Source organism: Abrus precatorius, unplaced genomic scaffold (assembly GCF_003935025.1).
Source record: "Abrus precatorius isolate BTA unplaced genomic scaffold, Abrus_2018 Scaffold7, whole genome shotgun sequence".
Classification (NCBI taxonomy): domain Eukaryota; kingdom Viridiplantae; phylum Streptophyta; class Magnoliopsida; order Fabales; family Fabaceae; genus Abrus; species Abrus precatorius.
Window position 1 is genome coordinate 17,739,720 of NW_020874417.1, and position 20,458 is coordinate 17,760,177.

The 20,458-nt window shown below is 33.8% G+C and overlaps 1 protein-coding gene across 1 annotated transcript; it reads right to left on the reverse strand.

Moving 5' to 3' along the window:
• Positions 1–13,623: 13,623 nt before the first annotated feature.
• LOC113871580 lies at positions 13,624–18,424 on the reverse strand. Its single transcript, XM_027508671.1, has 14 exons — positions 17,984–18,424; positions 17,751–17,865; positions 17,495–17,611; positions 16,544–16,648; positions 15,797–15,880; positions 15,594–15,709; positions 15,398–15,499; positions 15,176–15,301; positions 15,040–15,096; positions 14,794–14,860; positions 14,550–14,603; positions 14,319–14,393; positions 14,183–14,218; positions 13,624–13,740 (listed from the first exon to the last, which is right to left on the reverse strand). Exons 1-14 carry the CDS (start codon positions 18,001–18,003, stop codon positions 13,624–13,626), a joined length of 1,191 nt encoding a protein of 396 aa, XP_027364472.1. The 5' UTR covers positions 18,004–18,424.
• Positions 18,425–20,458: the final 2,034 nt, after the last annotated feature.

Below are 20,458 nucleotides of genomic sequence, written 5' to 3' on the forward strand. Positions count from 1 at the left end.
TATTAATAGTGTAAAAATTTAGTATGAAATTTAAATTAATTTATTTTTATTATTAAAAATTGGTAAAATAAAGGAAGAATTTAAATATATTTAATATAATATTTATGTAGATTTATTGATAAGTATATATTTATAATTTATTATAATTGATTTATGGAAGAAAATTAGGAAAAAAAATTGTGATAAACATGTAAAGTATAAATTTTGTAATAGTGAGTCTACTGTATTGTAAATGTAGTTATTGTTGTAGTTGTTAATTAAATAAAGAAATAATAATTTCTTATTTAATAGGATTTGAGAAGAATAAGTGTTGAAATGAAACATGTTAGGATGTACAAGTAGGTAATAAGTTATTATATATATATATATATATATATATATATATATATATATTATGTAACAAATAAATATGGATGTTTAGAAAATTTAAGAATTTGATTAATATTTTAAAATGAAGCATAATAATTTATTAAAATATTGAAAAATGTGTGAAATTTTGTAATTATAATTGAAATATGAATGAGTTCATTTGTTATTGACAAATAAATAAATAAATATGTTCTAATTGAGTAGTATAATTTGTTGATGCAGGATGACTGATTTTGTGATAATTGTATAGTGAAACAGTCGAATATTTTCAAGTAATGAAGGTGTTACGTTTGAAAGAAATAATAAAATGATTAAGATTGAACATGGAATAAGTTTGAAGACATTGATAAGAAAGATTCATACAAAACTGAAATTGTCTACTAGTCAAGTTATATCTAGATTGATTTCACAATTTTTAGTAGACCCGATTGTTAGATAATATACAATTATGGATATATGTGATATGAAGATACTGATTCTATGTTAAGTGTTTTTCTTCAACAAAATCAGCGAAGTGCAATTGAAGTATATGCAGATATTGCTTCTGATGAGAATTCTTGTATTTAGTCACAAGGTGTGGACTTAAATTTATCATGTTCACGTGATAACATGTCTAAAGAAGATGAACCTCCATTTTTATCAGGTGTAGTAATTTTATATTCTCTTATGAAAATATCAATTTAATTTCATTGTAAGTATATTTACCTAACAATAAATGTCATGGTTGTGTAGAATGTGAATATAAGAATGAAGATGATGATGACAATGAAATTGAATGGGGGGGATCCTGAAGAAACTTCATCTAAATCTGATTTGGAGGGTGGAATTCATAGTAACTTAAATATAAGTGATAATGCTGGAGTCGAAGGTATTAAGTACATTAAGTTGTTACAAAATATGTTTCAATAATAATGTAAAATAAATCGATTGTGTTGTAATATGCAGGCTTGGTTGAAACTCCTTTTTGGAATTCAAGTCCACAATATACCTATGTTAATTGGGAACATGCTGATGATGAATTGGAAAATATAGATGTTGATCCTGATCAAGGATGGAGGAAGGGTGATACATTATTTGTTGGGCAAATATTTGAGTGTAAAAAAGATGTTAAAATGGCTATTAAAAGCTTTGCATTGAAAACACATCAAACCTATATTATGATGGAATCAAAACCAACAAAATTTCATGTGAAATGCCCAAATCATAGTACAGGATGTCCTTGGAGGGTTAGAGCAAATTTGGGCAAAAATCTTAACAAGTGGAAAATCACAAGGTGTGGTGGAGCACATACGTGTGTTCATGCAATGATGTCTCTTGACCACAAAACATTGGATTCAAACTTCATTTACAATTGCGTTCTTGGTAAGTTGCACTAATTTTATTACAATACGTTTGATGGGTCTATATATATTACTAAAGAACATTATACATATTTATATTCTTAGTTATAGGTATGGTAAAAGAACAACCATCGGTACCAATCATATTAATCTAAGAAAGAATTAGTGGTCAATTTGGCTATCAAGTTTCTTACAAGAAAGCATGGAAGGCAAAACAAAAAGCTATAGTTAAAGTTTTTGGTGATTGGGATGAATCGTATGCCACATTGCCAAGATGGTTGGAGTACGTGCAATTACATTCATCTGGGTCAGTATACAAAATTAAAACCAATGACTATGTGAGGGGTCACCAAGTGGATAACAGATATAGAGTGTTTCATCAGTTATTTTGGTCATTCAAACAATGCATCACTGCTTTCAACTTTTGCAAACCCTTAATACAAGTAGATGGTACATTCTTGTATGGTAAATATCGTCAAACTTTACCGATTGCTACCGCACAAGATGGAAATAACTGTGTCCTTCCAATTGCTTTTGCCAGTGTGGAAGAGGAAACTTTGTCAGCATGGAAATGATTTTTGGCTCTTATCTGTCTTCATGTCACTGAAAGGGCAGGTATTTGTTTGATCTCTGATAGACATCAAAGTATTAAAAGTGTCATTTCTAATGCACATATTGGGTGGCTACCACCGAACGCATATCATGTGTATTGCATTCGTCACATAACAAGCAATTTTAATCAGCGATTCAAGAATGCAAGCTTAAAGAAAGAGTTAATCAAATTAGGTACGAATGTTGCTTTGGCTTAACTCCAAATATTATTCAGTCGTCACGTATTGATTAATTGTCATATTATTCATTTCTTCTTATAGGATATGAAACATGCAAGCAAAGATTTGAAAAAAAACTTGAACGGTTTTATAATGAGTCACAGGACATTAGAAGTTGGATTAACTGCATCTCTAAAGAAAAATGGTCTTTGGCTTATGATCACAAAGGAAGACGTTATGGGCATATGACTACCAATTTATCTGAAGCTGTGAATAAAATTTTAAAAGGTGCACGAAATTTGCCAGTAACAGCATTGGTGAAATGTACATATGCACGGTTAGTAGAATATTTTGTGAAGCATGGTGAGGAAGCAACAACAGAGCTTGATAATAGTAGTAGATATTGTCGTAAGTTAATGCAGCAAATGGAGAAAAATCAGCAAGAAGCTTCTTCACATCAAGTTCGATGATATGACATGTTGAGAACAAGGTTTGAAGTAGAAGAGACTTTTAATCCTATCATGCAACACTGTGGTAACAAGTGGACTGTGATTTTATCCAATAGATTTTGTGAATACGGAAAGTTTCAGGCGTATCACTACCCATGCTCACATGTCATAGCTGCTTGTGCATCTGTGAGTATCAATTATTGGCAATGGGTTGATCCCGTTTATTCTGTGCAATATGTTGTTAATGCATACTCATCTGACTGGTGGCCACTTAAAAATGACAACAATATTTTAACATCGAATGAATGGAAGTTAGTACCAGACGAGGAAAGATCAAGGGGAAGAGGTCGACCAAAATTTACCCGTATTAGGAATGAAATAGATTGGGTGGAGTCTCAACCACGTCAACGATGTCGTTTATGTAAACAGACTAGTCACAACCAACGCCATTGTCCTAGGCATAATCAACCTACATGACACTTGTTAAGTTCTGTTAATGCATCTGTATTATTTCAGTCTTTTGTTACCTTTTGTCGTTTATGTAATTGACTCCCTATTTTAGGATGGTATTATAATACTATTCAGTATCCAATGTATGGTAGAAATAACTGGGAACATGGATATATTAATAAAGTTTCAACAAAGCATCACATACTCATAATACATAATAACCAAATATATAAATAGAATGCTAATATCACTCTTGTGTGCCCTGCTCGTCATGGTCCTAATCTGGTGTGAGGATGTAATGACGACGTCGATCTCTGGCCTCCCTAGGTTACGTCTCACATCATGCTAGGTAAGATCTGCAACAGCTCTAAATTGGGCATTTAGATCAATGCCCCAATCCCCCAAGGATACTGTAGAACGCCCTCCTAGTGACCCAGTAACTGGACTTGGAGCGGAGGGTGTAAATAGTAACAGATCATACAGAGACGGGGTCATAAAATGATGAAAGTCTGGAACATAGTCTTCTGCAGTACTGAACGGAGATATAGAATGTGTGGTAGGTTGTGATGAGTGAAAGTATCAAGTCTGTGTAGACTGAGATGGAATGGAAGGTATCTGTGAGGGGACAAAATACAACCATCTTGTCTAACTGGAAAAGGCGGTATAGACCATATGACAGCTTGCACCTGTCTCCTCCGTCTTTGAAAACCTCTCCATTCTTTGTGTCTCTCAGGTTGTTCAATATCAACATGTGGCTCCTCAGTGTGTCCACTTTGGACAGGTGGGTCAACTCCTTGTGACGGTTCTAAGATCTGAGTCTGTTCACTCTATAAAGACAGCATGGTCTCAGCTAATGATCACAGCTCATCAAAAGTGAATGATTGTTGGCCATCAGTAGCCAAGTAGTATGCCTTCTCATGTACATCTCCTTACACAAACATAATATTATGCTTGGTTTACAAAATACAGGATAATTATATAACGAAGTTAGGTGGGTAATACATACCATTAATGAAAAAACAGCTACATCTCTCATCATTCAACGTCTAGTATGACGAGAATACCATCGCATGTACTCTGAATTGGAACTCAATAAGCCAAGTTGTGGCTCGTTGCTGAAAACTCAATCCAAGCGCCTCTCCCATAACGCTAAGACATGTCTGAACTTATCATTCCAATTCTCTCTAGTCTTACCTCTGAGTGTGATGTCATGTAATGCATCAAGTTGAAAAGGATCTCGAGGAATGTGTTGGACCATCCCAAACTGACGCATTACACGATCCGGTTGGTGCCACTCACAAATCTGTATACAAATAAGGGGCACCATTGACCTCCAAATAATCATCCCTTCTAAGCAAATTGGAGGCAATGTAGAAAGTAACTGTTGACTATAAGGCTGCCAAACGATCTGTAAATTGAATAAAAACAAAATTATAAAATATTGTTTAAATAACAAAATCGAAAAATAACGTTTAAAATTACAATTAAAAGCCATACCTCATCATGCTTAAAACAATCAAGTTTATATCTATAATATGCAACATCTTTCTTCCCTCTTCTAGGCACCCCATTTACTAACCACCTAAACACCAACAAAATTTATAAAGTATAAATATACTCCAAAGTATTAATGAGATATAAAAATTGATTACGGAACTTATGATATAGTATGCATACCTGGCACTATAAGAAAGATCATGTCGTAAATGTGGAGGATTAGGAGGAGCCAAACATGAGAACCTATCCCACGCTCACATAACCAGCAATGGAGTCAAACCTCCAATGGCAAGTCTATCAATGTTTGTTGCCATGCGTAACTCTCTGTACAAAAAATTGAGAGCTGCTCCTCCCCAGCTATACTGCCCTGTGATGACAAAATCCTAAAGCAACGGCAAGTAACGAACAGTGACCTAGCTGCTAGAGTAATCTGCTAGCATAAACCCTCCAATAAGTCTAAGAATATAAGCTTTAGCAAATCTCGTAAGCTGGCAATGTGACTGAAATGATGGTCTAACCAACTAAGCTTCAAGCTACTCCCTACAAAAGCTTCCGGTGGTGGTCTAATACCTACACTGTCCTCAACCATCTGCGGCCAATTACCACTGGTATGTGTAAATACTAGAAGCCCATGAACCCGAAGACCTATCTGGATGGCTATATCCTCAAGCGTTATTGTGCACTCTCCTGGTGGCATGTGAAATGTATGAGTCTCAGGCCTCCATCTTTCAACCAATGCAATGATCAAATTTCTATCTAATGGAAAGTTAGCAAGGTGAGCAACTCTACCAAAGCCAGTCATCTCCAAATGAGGTACAATCTCTGCTGGAATACCGTCTATGCCAACTGGTATGAACTGAGACTTCCTGACCTTCAACATTGGATGCTCTCGCTCATTCCAAATATGTTCAAAGACATGTATACTTTGAAAACGCAACAAAGATAGATCCTCTGGCCCATGATTAATTATCATACCTTCAGATGAAGATGAAACCATCTAAATATTTAAAAATATATATTAGCATTATTATATCATTATAAACACATTAAAAATAATTATTCATTTATACAATTTGTTAAACTACTAATAATACAATTTTAATATTGAATTTAACAGAAGATAAATAGAATATAAAATGAAAAAAATATATAGTCCCAATTATATAACCCCCTAAAGTGTTTTTAAAAATTGATAATAATATAACATGTCTAACACAACAATTATGTATTTTATTTTTATGTCTCACAAAATATCAGTATACAAATTTCTATCATATATCTATATATAACAAATTGTGTAATACAATTTTAATATTTTATGATTTAACTTAATTTAGATATTTTTATATATTTTAACTATCATAAAATATATTTTTTTTTATTCTTAAACATAATATTACAACTAATAATATAATATAATATAATTTTTCAGACTTTTTACTTAATTATGTATTTTAAATTTAATATTTTATGATTTAACTATATTTATATATTTTTTTATATTTTGACTATCATAACATTTATATATTTTTTTGTTCCTAAACATAATATTACAACTAATAACAAAATTGCACTACTTATACATGAATTTTTTAAATATCAAGCAGGATCTATATAAATTTTTTTTATCACAAATTAACAAATATATTAATTACAGTAAACAAAATATTTACGTACACTGCTGGTGTTAATGGAGGATGATGGAGAGGAAGAGAAGAAGCCGTGAGCGATGTCAGTTCCCAATATGCCACGTGTCAACATCACACCTAATACCGTCCAAGATAATCTCGACACGTGGTAAACTTAATCTCTAACCGTCCATTTTAAATTTTTATCGTCCCTATTTGGATAATACTGCTGCGTTGTTGACACGTGTCTGGTCTCCTCCAACTTCCTCTTATTTTATTAATATTTATTTTTATTTTTATTTTTTCTGCCGTTTTAAAAATCCACGTGTCACATGTTGGATTAGTATCGGACATTTGTGGCCGATAAAGTAATAAAAAATAATAAATAAAAGACTATCGTCGGTGCATGGTCGATAATATTGATGATCTGGCAAAAAAAAAATTTCAGACAAAGAATTAATTTAAAAATAATTATATTTCAAGAATTTGTTATTAAATATGTATTAATTAAATAAAAAATTCTGAAAGCAGATATAGAAAAAAATAGCGATGTAAGAAAATATCATATAAACAGTTCACTTAAGGAAAAGATGTTTTTTAAAATATTTATATTATGAATATATAAGAATACATTACTAATATTTTGGACAAATTTTTTAAAATTTTTTATTCGGTTTCATAAGAGCTGTAATTGACTTTTACCAAATAATATATCAAATTTAAATAAAACATTTTTATATTATAATTTAATAATAAATTATTATATTAACAAAAAATATTTTAATAATAAAATTATTTTAAAATCATATTTATTATAGATTCTAATTAATTAATAGTGTAAATTTTTATAATGAGAGTGCTCGTAATATATCTTTGTACTATTGTAGAAATTAAATTTACCATATTTATTATCTTTTAACTGATATATGGATAAAGTTGTTGAGCGGATTCAGTACACTTTGAATCTGATCACGCCAAAAGAAGTCAATTGATTGTGTTCAATGGAATTGATCGAACAATATAAATTCATAGTTTAGTGTTTTTAGTACTGTGTTCGAAAAAATTAAAATGCTTTTATTTTGTCAAAATTAATGGTATCTTCGAATGTGTAAATATTCAATATCATCAAATAAAAAACGTGTATGCTTCTAGCTATTTAACTTCGTATAGTTTGATGGGATTCCCACATTCTATCCGTTCTTATAGGTAAAGTGGAAATAACTTGCGTCTTTTCGACTTAGTTATACAAATTCATGTACTGCACTATATATATAGAGAGGGTTGTTGAGTTTTGCTGTTCAGCTATCCACCTTAACAGCCTCTACAAAGTACGCAACATAATAACATCTATAAATGGGCAACAGCATATTGGATTAGTCGGTTACAAACAACAGCATAGCGATATACTAGGAGATTATTCCAACACGTCCCCGCAAGATGGTGGAGGCTCCAACGACACCAATCTTGGACTTGAGAAAATTATGACGTGTCGCTGACAAGGGTTTAGTCAATAGATCAGCAAGTTGATGACTGGATGGGACATGAGAGACGTTAAGTTTGTGTTGTGCCACAAGGTCCCGAACAAAATGATAGTCAATGGCTAAATGCTTCATGCGGGAGTGAAAGACTGGATTGGCACAAAGGTAGGTAGCACCAATGTTGTCAGAATGGTAGGGGTGGGGACAGACACACCCAGTTCATGAAGGAGTTGTTGCAGCCATAGAAGTTTAGTGGTTGTGGAAGCAATGTTGCGATATTCAGCCTCTGTTGAAGATCGAGCTACGGAAGATTGCTTTTTGCATGACCAAGAAATTGCATTTTGGCCCAAGTAAACTATATAGGCTCCAGTGGACTTCCTATCACCGACGTCTCTACCCCAATCAGCATCGCAAAACGCTGTGAGATCTAACTAACTTGACTGACTTGGTCAAATACAACCCATGGTCAATGGTTGACTTTAAGTAGCGCAAAACACGCTTGAGAGCCTGCATGTGTACTGACGTAGGGGACTGCATGTACTGGGACAGTTTGTTGACAGGGAAGGCGACGTCCGGTCGTGTGAGGGAGAGATAGTGGAGAGAACCCACTAAGCTGCGGTATAATGAGGCATCACAAGTAGTGGAATCAGGCTTTTCCGTGGAGGAGAATGAAGTGGACATGGGAGTGGAGACTAGTTTGGCATCTGCCATATTAGCCCGATGAAGAATGTCACGAATAAAGTGATGTTGGGTGAGGAACATACCAGAGGGTGTGGGTAAGAGTTCCACGCCAAGGAAGTTACTCGGAGCTCCAAGGTCTTTAAGAGAAAATGTTTCAGCAAGAGAGCGTTTGAACTGGTTGAGGAATGAGACATTGTTCCCCATTAACAGCAAGTCATCAACATATATAAGAAAGTAAGCTACTGTGGCACCATCTTTAATAAAGAGAGAGTTATCAGATTTAGAGTGTTTGAACTTGTGCTTGAGCAAGAAATCTCGAAGGGCATGAAACCATGCACGAGGGGCTTGTTTAAGCCCATACAAAGCCTTGTGGAGCTTGCAGACATGATGAGGTAGACTAGGATGCACAAAGCCAGTAGGTTGAGACATGTAGACGTCCTCAGAGATAGTGCCATGGAGGAATGCATTATTGACGTCCATTTGGTGGAGGGACCATCCTTGTGAGATGGCAAGGCAGAGAGCAAGTTTGATAGTTTATGGTTTGACAACTGGACTGAATGTGTCTTTGAACTCTATGCCTGGACGTTGGTGAAAACCTTTGGCAACTAACCTGGCCTTGTGTCGAGCAATTGACCCATCAGTGTTGCGCTTCAGGCAAAAAACCCATTTGTTTCCAATGACATTGTAGTGAGGCTGAGGAGGAACAAGTGTCCATGTACCATTTTTCATGAGTGCAGAATATTCATCAGACATGGCTTGCCTTCATTCTTCATGTTTCAGTGCTTGGGAGACACATGTTGGCTCACTGGATGAAGGAAGTGGATACTTGGACACTGCAAAGGACCGTTTTGGTTTAAAAATCCCATGTTTTGCACGAGTTAACATCGGATGAGAAGGAATGGTGACTTTTTTGGTGCGTGTGGGGGGCGATTCTGTTGGCGACTGAACTGGAGGCAATGGGAGTAAGTTACAGGTGGTTGGGTTAGGTAGTCGGTCTAGTGTAGGAGAGGGGGCCTGCTTGGGGGTGAAGGAGCTGAGGGGGGTGATGTTGGGACTGATATGAGGGCATCAGGTTTGGATGGGTTGTTTGGATGAAAGACGGTTAATGGGGAGGGATGTGGTGACGGAGTAGTGGATAGACTAGGATAGGAGGGATTTGGAGAAGGAGAGAAAGGGAAAATATCTTCTAGAAATTACACATGTCTGGAGTGGTAAAAGCGTTGAGATTGCATATTGTAGCATATATAAGCACTTTGAGATAAATTATAGCCAAGGAATATGCATGGTTCAGAACGGGGTTCAAGTTTGTTGGAAGTGTATGGTTTAAGCCATGGGTAGCATAAACAACCAAATGTTCTAAGTTTAGTATAGTTGGGGCTTTGTTTGAGGAGGATAGAAAATGGAGATTTCATGTTGAGGCCTGGAGTGGGAAGACGGTTAATTAAGTAGGCTGCAGTTTGGACAGCAAATGACCAAAAGGTTGAAGGTAGTGAGGCTTGGTGAATTAAACATCTAGCAGTTTCAAGCAAGTGACGATGTTTTCGTTCTGAAAGTCCATTATGTTCTGGGGTATGAGGGGGTGTTGTTAAGTGAGTGATTCCATGTGCTTGAAGAAAGTGCTTAAGTTTTATAAATTCACCACCATTATCAGAGTAAAGGTTTTTGATTTTGTGGTTAAATTGGTTTTCCACGAGGCTTTTAAAGATTGGAAATATAAGAGAGACATCAGACTTATTTTTCATGCGATATAACCATACATATTTGGAGAAACGGTCAATGAAAACAACATAGTAACGAAAAGTATCAATTGAATTAACTGGAGCAGGGCCCCAAACATCAGAATACACAATTTGCAAAGGACATGAGCTTGTCAATGAAGACTGCTTAAAAACTAGTTTGTGACTCTTGTTGGCAAGACAATTGGAGCATTTATTAGAAGAACCATGAAATGTGAGGTTGTTGGACTTTAGAGTTTGTAAAAGGATGCGGGAGGATAGATGACCAAGTCGATGATGCCAAAGCTTGAGGGAAGGAGTGGACTGAGCTGTAAATGATTGATGGGTGTGGGAAGGTAACTTGTATACATTGCCATCATTCAATCCGCGTAGCAGAATTGCCCCCGTGCTCAGGTCCTTTACCTCGAAATGCAGAGGAAAAAATTCAATGAAGACTTGGTTAGACTGGCATAATTGAGAAACAGAAACCAAATTTTGTGTAACACCAGGAACACAGAGAACATTAGATAAATGTAAAGGTTTTTGACTAGATAGAATAGTAGTAGAGCCTTTATGGGATATCGAGAGTGCAGTACCATTAGCAACAAGGAGTTGATCCGTGCAATCGTAGTTGGATTTCAGGGAAAGGTTGTTAAGATCATTGGTAATGTGATGAGAGGCTCTAGAGTCGAACAACCATTCGGGAGACAGAATTTGCTTGGGAGCAATGTTGACTGCATGAGCAGTAGGTGATGGGTGTTTGCGGAAGCTTCGTTTGAGTTTAAAGCACTATGACCACGTTTGTTGCACACTTGGCAGGTGTCACCAGCATTTGCATTGTCCTTGCGAGAGCCAGAGCGAGGTTGATTATGAGTTTTGCTACGTCTAAATGACATAGATTGATGTTGGGCTAGATTGGCAGTGACAGGGGTGATGCGTTGAAGGTGCTCCTCTCGTTGGAGAAACATCCCAAAGTCCAACAATTTTTCATAGAGTTCTTCAAACAGAATAGGGGTGTCACGAGTTCGAATGGAAGCAGTGAATTCTCGAAAGGAGGGTCCTAATCCATTAAGAGTATGGATGACGAGGTCTATGTTGTCAAGGGGGTGCCCAATTAATGCTAACTCATTTGCAATGGAGCAAATAGATTGCAAATAGGAAATCACCGAACTGGAGCCTTTGGTGACAGCATCGAGTCTCTCTTTGAGAGACTAACACGTGAGCGCAATCTATTAGAGAATGCTCACTGAAGAGCAAGCCAGGCATCACGAGAGGTGTCAGCGAATGACATAATGGAGCGAGCTTCAGCATCACAGGACCCAAGTAATGCAATGTAGAGTAATTTGTCTTGTTGTACCCAATGTGAGTAGGTTGGGTTTGGGATAGGGGTATCCCCATTGTCGATGATAGAAGGAGGACATGGTGTTGCACCGGTTACATACCCCTCAAGGTCTCGGGCAATGAGCAAGGAGTGCACTTGTTTGTACCATGCTGGATAATTTGAAGAGTTCAACTTGATTGGTAATTGTGTGGAAGTATTAAACTCCACAAGATCTTTTGTTTCAGCCGGGGTGGGAGAGGTTACTGAGGTTTGAGTTGTGGAGGCCATTGTGGATCGAGATCAGCCGTGAGGCAAATGGCTAATCTAATACCATAAAGTGGAAATAACTTGCGTCTTTTCGACTCAGTTATACAGATTCATGTACTGCACTATATATATACAGAGGGTTGTTTGAGTTTTGCTGTTCAGCTATCCACCGTAACAGCCTCTACAAAGTAGGCAACATATTAGCATCTATAAATGGGCAACAGCATATTGGATTAGTCGGTTACAAACAACAGCATAGCGATATACTAGGAGAGTACTCCAACAATAGGCACTGTACCTTCTGCTTCATATTTTTTATAGACGTGTTGAATGAATAAGTATAAATATTCTGGTAGAATCAGACTGAATGATTCAAAGTTCTTATATGAATTAAGATATTTATTCAATAAGAATTTATAAACTTAAAATTAAAACTTGCTAAAAATGAATTAAAATAAACACAGTTTAAAAAATTTCTTCATAAAATATATATAAAAGTAAATTTTAAAAAAGATCACAAATCATTTTATTGGTTCAAAGAAACTTGGTTATGTCAATTCCCTGTCTCGTGTTTTCATTTGACATTGAAAGTGGTACTACTACAGGTACCATAACAATTGTTACATCTGTATGTTTTGACGTTCTTTCAGGTAATTTATTTATCCACTCGTTGCAATTTGTGGACTACATTGGGTTCTATTTTATTACTTAAAATTCAAGGACAGCTGTGTTAGGTTGCGAGCTTTCTGCGTCTATCATTCAAGGAAAGAGAGTTTATGATGCAAGCAATCCTGTTGACTTGTCACCGAACTTAAACTTCAAGCATTTGAAATTATCGAGAAAATAAATATTAATAATATACTCTTTTAAATATATTTTGTGTGATTGGTTTGCTTTTTAAAAAGTTAAAACACTTATTTTATAAATTAATTAATTTTGAAATTTATTTTAACTCTTAAAAAAATTAATCAATTATAAGAAATATGTTAAAAATGGGTTATTAATATTTTTCTGTTGATAATGGTAGAAAATATAAAAATAAAGAAATCAATTGCCACAGCCATCAGCAACCATGGGAAATATAATCCAGAAATTTCGCCGGATTTAGGCATCATGTGTTTATGATTCAAATGTATCCACAAGAAATAGAAAAACTGACATAACCTGCTATCAGATTTTGTGAAAGATAGTGTTGCTTTGTTCTGCTTTTAATTGGTCTTGATAGAAGGTTTATTTATTCATTATAATAAAATGCATGCGTTATACGTTATGCTTTTTCCTCTCTCCTATTTTCTTACTTTCGGCGGTGGATCTCTACATCAAATGTTTGTTTAGTTCCCTATCTATCGGCACTCTAAGTTGTTATTACAAATAATTAGTGTAAGGTTTAGTTGAGATTATTTTTTGATTTATGGAGTTTCTTAAATTAGATAAATGTTTGACTTTTAAATTATGCAAATATTCTTATTAATTATAGGCACCACCAAATTGGAAGTATATATTTTAATTTATTCAAAAAATTGATTTACTTTATTTTTTTCTTCTGTAAATATTTATTGAATAGTACATCAAAACTAGCTCTTACAAGCTTAAAGCAATATATATCAACATAATAATGTAAAAGTCGAAATCATATGTCTAAGAATTTCGTCTGTCCCCTAATTATGAACGAGCAAATTAGAAAAATCAATTCCCTTGGATTTGTAATAACCCCTTTCTGCGTTCGTCAACCTACCCTGGAACATCCTCCACTCCATGCCACACCTCTCCTTCACCTATCACCAGTACCACATTCACACCGATCAAAATTTATTACAAATTATCTTAATTTCATTCTTTCTATTTTTAAATTAATGTTTTTTGAACAACTACTAATTAATATAAAAGAAAAATGTCGAATTTTCACTTGTTAGGTTGATAGATATTAAGCAAAAAGTCAAAAAGTAAAAAAAATAAGTGATGTAGTAATATATTAAAAAATATATAAATAATTTTTTGAATTTGTGTTTAAAGACATATAATAAAAAATTATATATGATAAATTTTATTAAAAATTACAGTATTGAATGTATTAATAATATTAAATATCATATTTTTAACTAAAAATTTATTATTTTTTATTTTTTATTATAAATTATTGAAAACATATTAAAAAATGAAAAAAGTATACAAATACATAAATATCCTTATTAATTATAAAGTGTGTACATAACATACCGCCCGCCATGGAGGTTTGCCAGTTTGTGCTTCTCCCTGCCATGCCCACAGGAAAACAAATAACAATTACAGATCTGCATTTGAGTGAAATGATGAACGTTAAATAAAACAAGAATAATTATGGGGAAAAAATTACCTGATTCCCTAGTGAGGGAATTCCTTGGTGAACAATCCACTGAGCATCAACTACTCCAATCTTCTCATGGGCAGGCTAGATCATAATCAAAACTTTTAGTTTAATAGTTCTTAGCATATCAGAGTTCCAATGTTTTTACTTTCTTTTGGTGTGTGTTTCTCCCAAGCCACACAAAAAGTAATTAGTCAAGAAATTATATGAACTGAAGTAATAATAAGTTAATAGGCTCACCTCAACACATTTTCTGAAAGCAAAATCAAGACCCCACCCATGAACAAATTCATTCTGCAATGAGCAGTGTTACAGTCATAATTTATTGGAAGCCATCAATGACTGAGCAATTGGTTATTAGACACAACCAATCAAAATCTAAAGACATGTTAGTCGATTCAATATTATCTTTAATTTTTTATTGGGTATGATGTGCTCATGCAAGAATTGTTCTCAATCTAAAGAGAGTAACCATTAATCGAACCTGAATCATATGCCATACACAGCGCCATGCGTTTCGTGAAAACACCGGAGCCATAATCTCAACAAACCTGCATGTTAACATTGTTAACATTATAAAATATTAAAGAAATAAAAATATAGTTTTCACACTCTCGTGATTCCAAATGCAATCTCATCAAAAATTTTTTATAAATAACTCTTTATTTATTAATTTCTTATGAAATTGGTTAACAATATAAAAGAAGAAAAATCTTTAACAAATACTTACGCTGCACAAGGAGGCAGAAGGGGGTACTTACACTTTCCTGGTCTCTCCTCTGCTTTTCTGATAGAAATCAAAGAAACAAACAGTCAACACATGATAATTACTTACAGCACAAGAAAACTGATGACATTACTCGTACTTGTGAATTTCACTATCATCTCTTCTTTTTGTCATATTCCAACACACCCTTCCTTTAGAATCTTTAGGGGCTTCCAAGGCAGGCTGTGAAATCTCCAAGCCATGCTTCCTCACCAGTTTTAGGTATCTAAAATTGGAATTAAGGGGCGTATAAAACTTCCTTTAACAAAACCAAAACTAACGGAAAATTCACATTATATCTAATAGTCTAATTAATACTCACTCTTCTGCATTAAAATGTTCAACCCCAAGGTCTTCATCCCACATGAAAATATAGTCATATGGTGCCACAATGTCTGGATGTAGAAACCTCTTGGCGTACCACCTAAGAGGAGGAACAAATAGCAGAACACTTTTAATTGGAGTAACAATATTAACAGAAAATGTCAAAATGAAACCTTTAAGCAGAGAATTTTTACCATTTGGTTTGTTTGTGAACACTGACATGAATAGCCTGTTTTGACCACTCAAATTCATCCCATTCGGTTGCTCGGCCATCATAATGAAATAGAAGGATTGTGAAGTTCTCTGAAAACTGTTCAAGTGACATATCTAGTTCAAAGACATGTACACGAGCCTATGCACAGAGAGAGAGAGAGAGAGGAAAGGAGAGAGAGAGAACCTTTTTCACGGCTGCATCAATATTCTTTTTCTGCTCATATCCAACAGTAAAGGTCACAAGGTACTTTGGCTTAAAGGTCAAATCCTGCAAGTGAAAATTTAATCAAATTCTCTGTTCATGAAGAAACCACCACAACATAAATATAAGAGGCACCCCTTGCCCAAGATAAAAAAAGAAGAAAAAGAACAGAATAGAAACAAATACAGAGAATAAAGCTGGAAGAAAAATGCACATGTGGCAAACAGGAAAATAAAAGTAGAATAAAAATAAGCTGACATTTTTATAATTAAAAGTAAAAACAGAAAACATTTCCAAAATCAAACAACTCCTTAGTTTGCTATCAATATTCCTCTCCGGATTATTTCAATACAGTATTTAGGCTGTTATAGTAAGTTTCCTCCGTGGAAGTAAGCAAATGTCAAACAGAAGATTAAGATATCTTTTACAATTTCGGTTTTTCTAATGTGCATCCAAGAAAACACAATAAAAAATTAATAAATAGTAAATTTTGATTAAAAATTACAATATATAATATTATCCATGCATTGAATACTGTGATTTCTACTAAAAAGTTATTATATATAAGTTCTTGTTTTGTGTCATTCGACACATCTTAAAAAATCCATTACAATTTTATTAACTATAACATGATGTTTAACACCACATTAATCTGTCTTAAGCTGCATCCTTTTATTACATTGAAGGGTTTAGCTACATTGAACGCATAAACCGTTTTAGTATACTCACCTCACTGGGAATACCCCACAATCTGCGCAAATATAAGTCTGATTCTGCTGTAACAATCCCAGGGGCTAATCTTTCTGCACCTCTTGGATTTGTTGGGACCCAAATCTGCAAGCAATCATGAAAACAAGTAGCTAGCAATTGACTTAACGCAGACATTTACAAGCCATATTTTCAGGTATTACATAATATGAAATCATAGTTGAAATCCTTTAACAATTATTAAGAAGAGGATGGAGAGTAAAAGGAGAGGCAATAAGCTTCTGAATCTCAAGTAGCTATAGTTAATTTTCCTTTTTCACTCTGGTCAGATAACCACATTAACATTCTGATAATATCTTATTTTCCTCATATATTTGGATAATCATTTGATCAGTTATTGAACGAATCCTGTTTCTTTCACAAGGATTCTGCTTTCAATAATTCAAATTTTCTTGTTTCTTGATGGTGGTGTGTGTGCGCCCATGTAAGCAAGAGAGGAAGATTTTACAAGCATATGTAGCATAAGACAAATCTTGAATGCATAAACAAAACATAAAAGAGAAGTAGAGACACGTGTTTAATGATTATACTTTAGCTCTACAAGACAGTAAACATCTCTAATTGCTTCTAAAATCAATCACTTCAGCGCACCATTTGCTCAGAGAATATAAATTTACCCTCTACTTTCTATAGAACCTTATCTGCCACAACCCTTTAAAGCATGATGCTCAAAAGTCAAAACATTAAAGATGTAAAAATTATAGTAGTTTTTTGGGTAAGAATTTCTCCACTGCCGCAGCCCACTTTGTTAAATAAATAAGGTGCATGAATCTTTAATGAGTTTATGGACCTCAATCTAACTTATGATTAGTTCAATAAATTATGTTTTTACTTTTTCCTAACTTTCTTGAATCACTGTCCCCTAAGCAACTTTTAAGGTCCTTCATATGAATTACATGATAAGATGCATACCTTCGACGAGTTGTTAAGTAACTGATCTTGGGATGAGGTGTCACTGTTATTCTCGTTGCTATATGTATATCTGTCCTGTATACAAGAGAGATGAAGCAGGCCGTACGGAAGATTCAACTACAAATTGTTAATCAATAAGAAACATTAGAGCTCCGTTCTTAAGGTAGAACAGCCATAAATTAATTAACATCAAACCATGAATAAATATCCTCCCAAGCATAAGGTACACTAGTAAGAGGATGTTCAATTTCAGCACCTTTGTTATTGACCGTGAAGAGAGTGATAATCCTACAATCAAGCCGAAAAATCCTCCAGCAAAGAAAAATATAATAAGCCTCATACTTTCATTCGGTTTCCTTCTAATATTAAAACTGCAGGCAACAAAATACAAATGTCAATTTAAGGGAGTTTCTGACTTAGACCATAGCATAAGCAAAATCTCATTAGAACAAACAAAATAACAAGGTTGGCCATCTCCAAAGATTATACCTGCGAGTAACGGTCCCCATTAAATCCTACCTTTTCTGATCGTTTCTTCCATATAAGAAACCAAAATGCTTATTAAATGAAGAAAAGCCCTGTTTAAAGTGAAAAGAAGAGAACTAAATGCTATAATATATGCCCCCCAGATAACGATTCAAAAGAACAAAAGGAAAAACACACACAAACTCATGGTATGAGAGAAAAAAAAATCATACTTTGGAATATAACACCCCAACTATGAAAGTTTTCTACATCCAGAACCCAAGTGGAAAGGTAACATATGACAACTATGGAAGCCTGAACAACTTTAGAAAGCACACGTTATAAGTGCAATCGAAGAAATAGCACAAAATAAAGTAAGGAGCTACCGTTGAACGTTGAAACAAATGTGAACTATAACTAAACTAAGAAACGCATGTGCTTTCCCCCCAAATAACCTCCGCAAGTAACTTATGCGGTTTCTATGACAAAATGAGATACGAAACCACGTGATATCCCAAGCTTAGTAGCTCAAAACTTAAAAAACTACGGGCACTTTTTTCCATATACAAGAAATACACTCACAGCTTGGTGGATCCTCTCCCTTTGTTGAGAAATGCTATCACCACTCTTTCTTGTACAATTTTTTTTCAACACAATAAAATATACGCAAGTCCCCTTGAGTAAGAGCAATGTAAATATATATTTAGTGAATTCTGCTCCTTTATTAGTGAGTTGCTGTAAAAAACAAAGGAATGTGATGAAAAGGATGGTATTAGATATTAATACCACTTGTCCCTTTATTTGCGAACAAACGGTATGAGAGAGAGAGAGAGAGAGAGAGATTTTATATAAATTTGAAAGGTGACTCGGAATTTGGAGAAGCGCCTAACTCACTAAGAAGATTGTTTGACGAAGTTAGGATCAGGATGTGCATGCATTTCATCTCATCCTTACTGTATGTGCTATTCTATATAAATATATAGCTTCAGTTGTATTATTAACTAATGTATGTGGCGTTATAAAGCTTTGGTTTTTACTCTTACAATTCATTCATCAATTTCACTGTTTCTCGAGTCGAAATAAAATGTTTTTATCCGATTGGTATGGAAAAGGTTAGGCATAGCTCAATATTTATTATTTCCTTTTTCTTTTGGTCAAATCAATTATTTCCCTTTCTTGTTTACTTGGTTTTCTGATAATTTGGTGGGTTTTGCCCAACAAGGCCCAACTTTTTTATGATTGCCTGTTTGAAGTTTCACAAAGGTTGTCCCAAAAAATAAAAGAAAAGGCTCACACATTATTCACAACAAGCATTGGAATAAACAGAATCTATTGTGTCTAAAATATATTAAAGAAATAAAATAAACATGCATAAGTAATTGGATGTAGTTCTTAAAGTTTAAAAATTATAAAGAGCTCATACATATTCACACTAAGACTAACTTCCGCTCTCAATATTTTATCAGAAAAATTAAGCAACTGCAAGTCTGCAACGACATTTAACAAAAAGAAAAGAGTTTACATTTTAACTCAGTCATACAAAGCCATCCGCTGCCCAACATCTTTTATGACTTTTAAAATATTTGACTCAGAGTCAAATTTGTTTCCAAGATTCTATTCTAAATAGAAATTGCTGAGTCTTCATAGTATTTATTTATATTCTTATATTAATTTGTTTAAATTAAATTATCTAATTCAATAATAAAAAATAAAATGATTCTTTAGCAAAAATTAAAATAGTCATTTGTGTGGATATTATATATTTACTAAGCTACCAGCAAATTAATTAAATTAACTTATTAATCGAGATTGACGTTTCTTAATGTCTGGATAGTACGAAGAATAATGTAGTATTTTTTATTTTAATGATAATAAATTAAAGGATATTTTTTAATAGTGGACAAATTACTCTTCTTTTTTTAATCTAATTTTTAAGGGTTTTTTTTTCTCAAAATCTAACTCTTAAACATACCCTAAAATTAAAGAAAAGACAGGTACGATTCAGGGAACCTCATTGACCAGTCACCGGCCATGAAGTTAGAAGTTAATGAATTGATAACTGTGTTATAAGAAACAGCCGAAAGAACAATAGGTTGTCACAACAATCACACGAAAAGGTAGAAAATTTTGCATATTCTCTGTTTCCATTCCTATTGCCTACAAGTAATATTCCTAAAATAAATATAAGTTCCCACACATAATACAAAATTATTAAATTAAAATAATTTATTAATTCAAATTTGAGATATATTACAATTATTTTTAAATTTATAACATTTTATTTATTTTTAAAAATATTTTTATTAAATAAAAATAAATTAAAAGATAAAAATATCTAAAATTAAAAAAGCATATGAAACTCCGCTTTCTGAACAGTTGGTGTTGCTTTTTATTGTAGTCTTTTTGCTTGTTTTTGTCCTTATATTTTCTTCTACCAAAAAATAAAAGTCGCATATGAAAACATCAAATCAAGACTAATTTAAAAAATACTTTTCATCT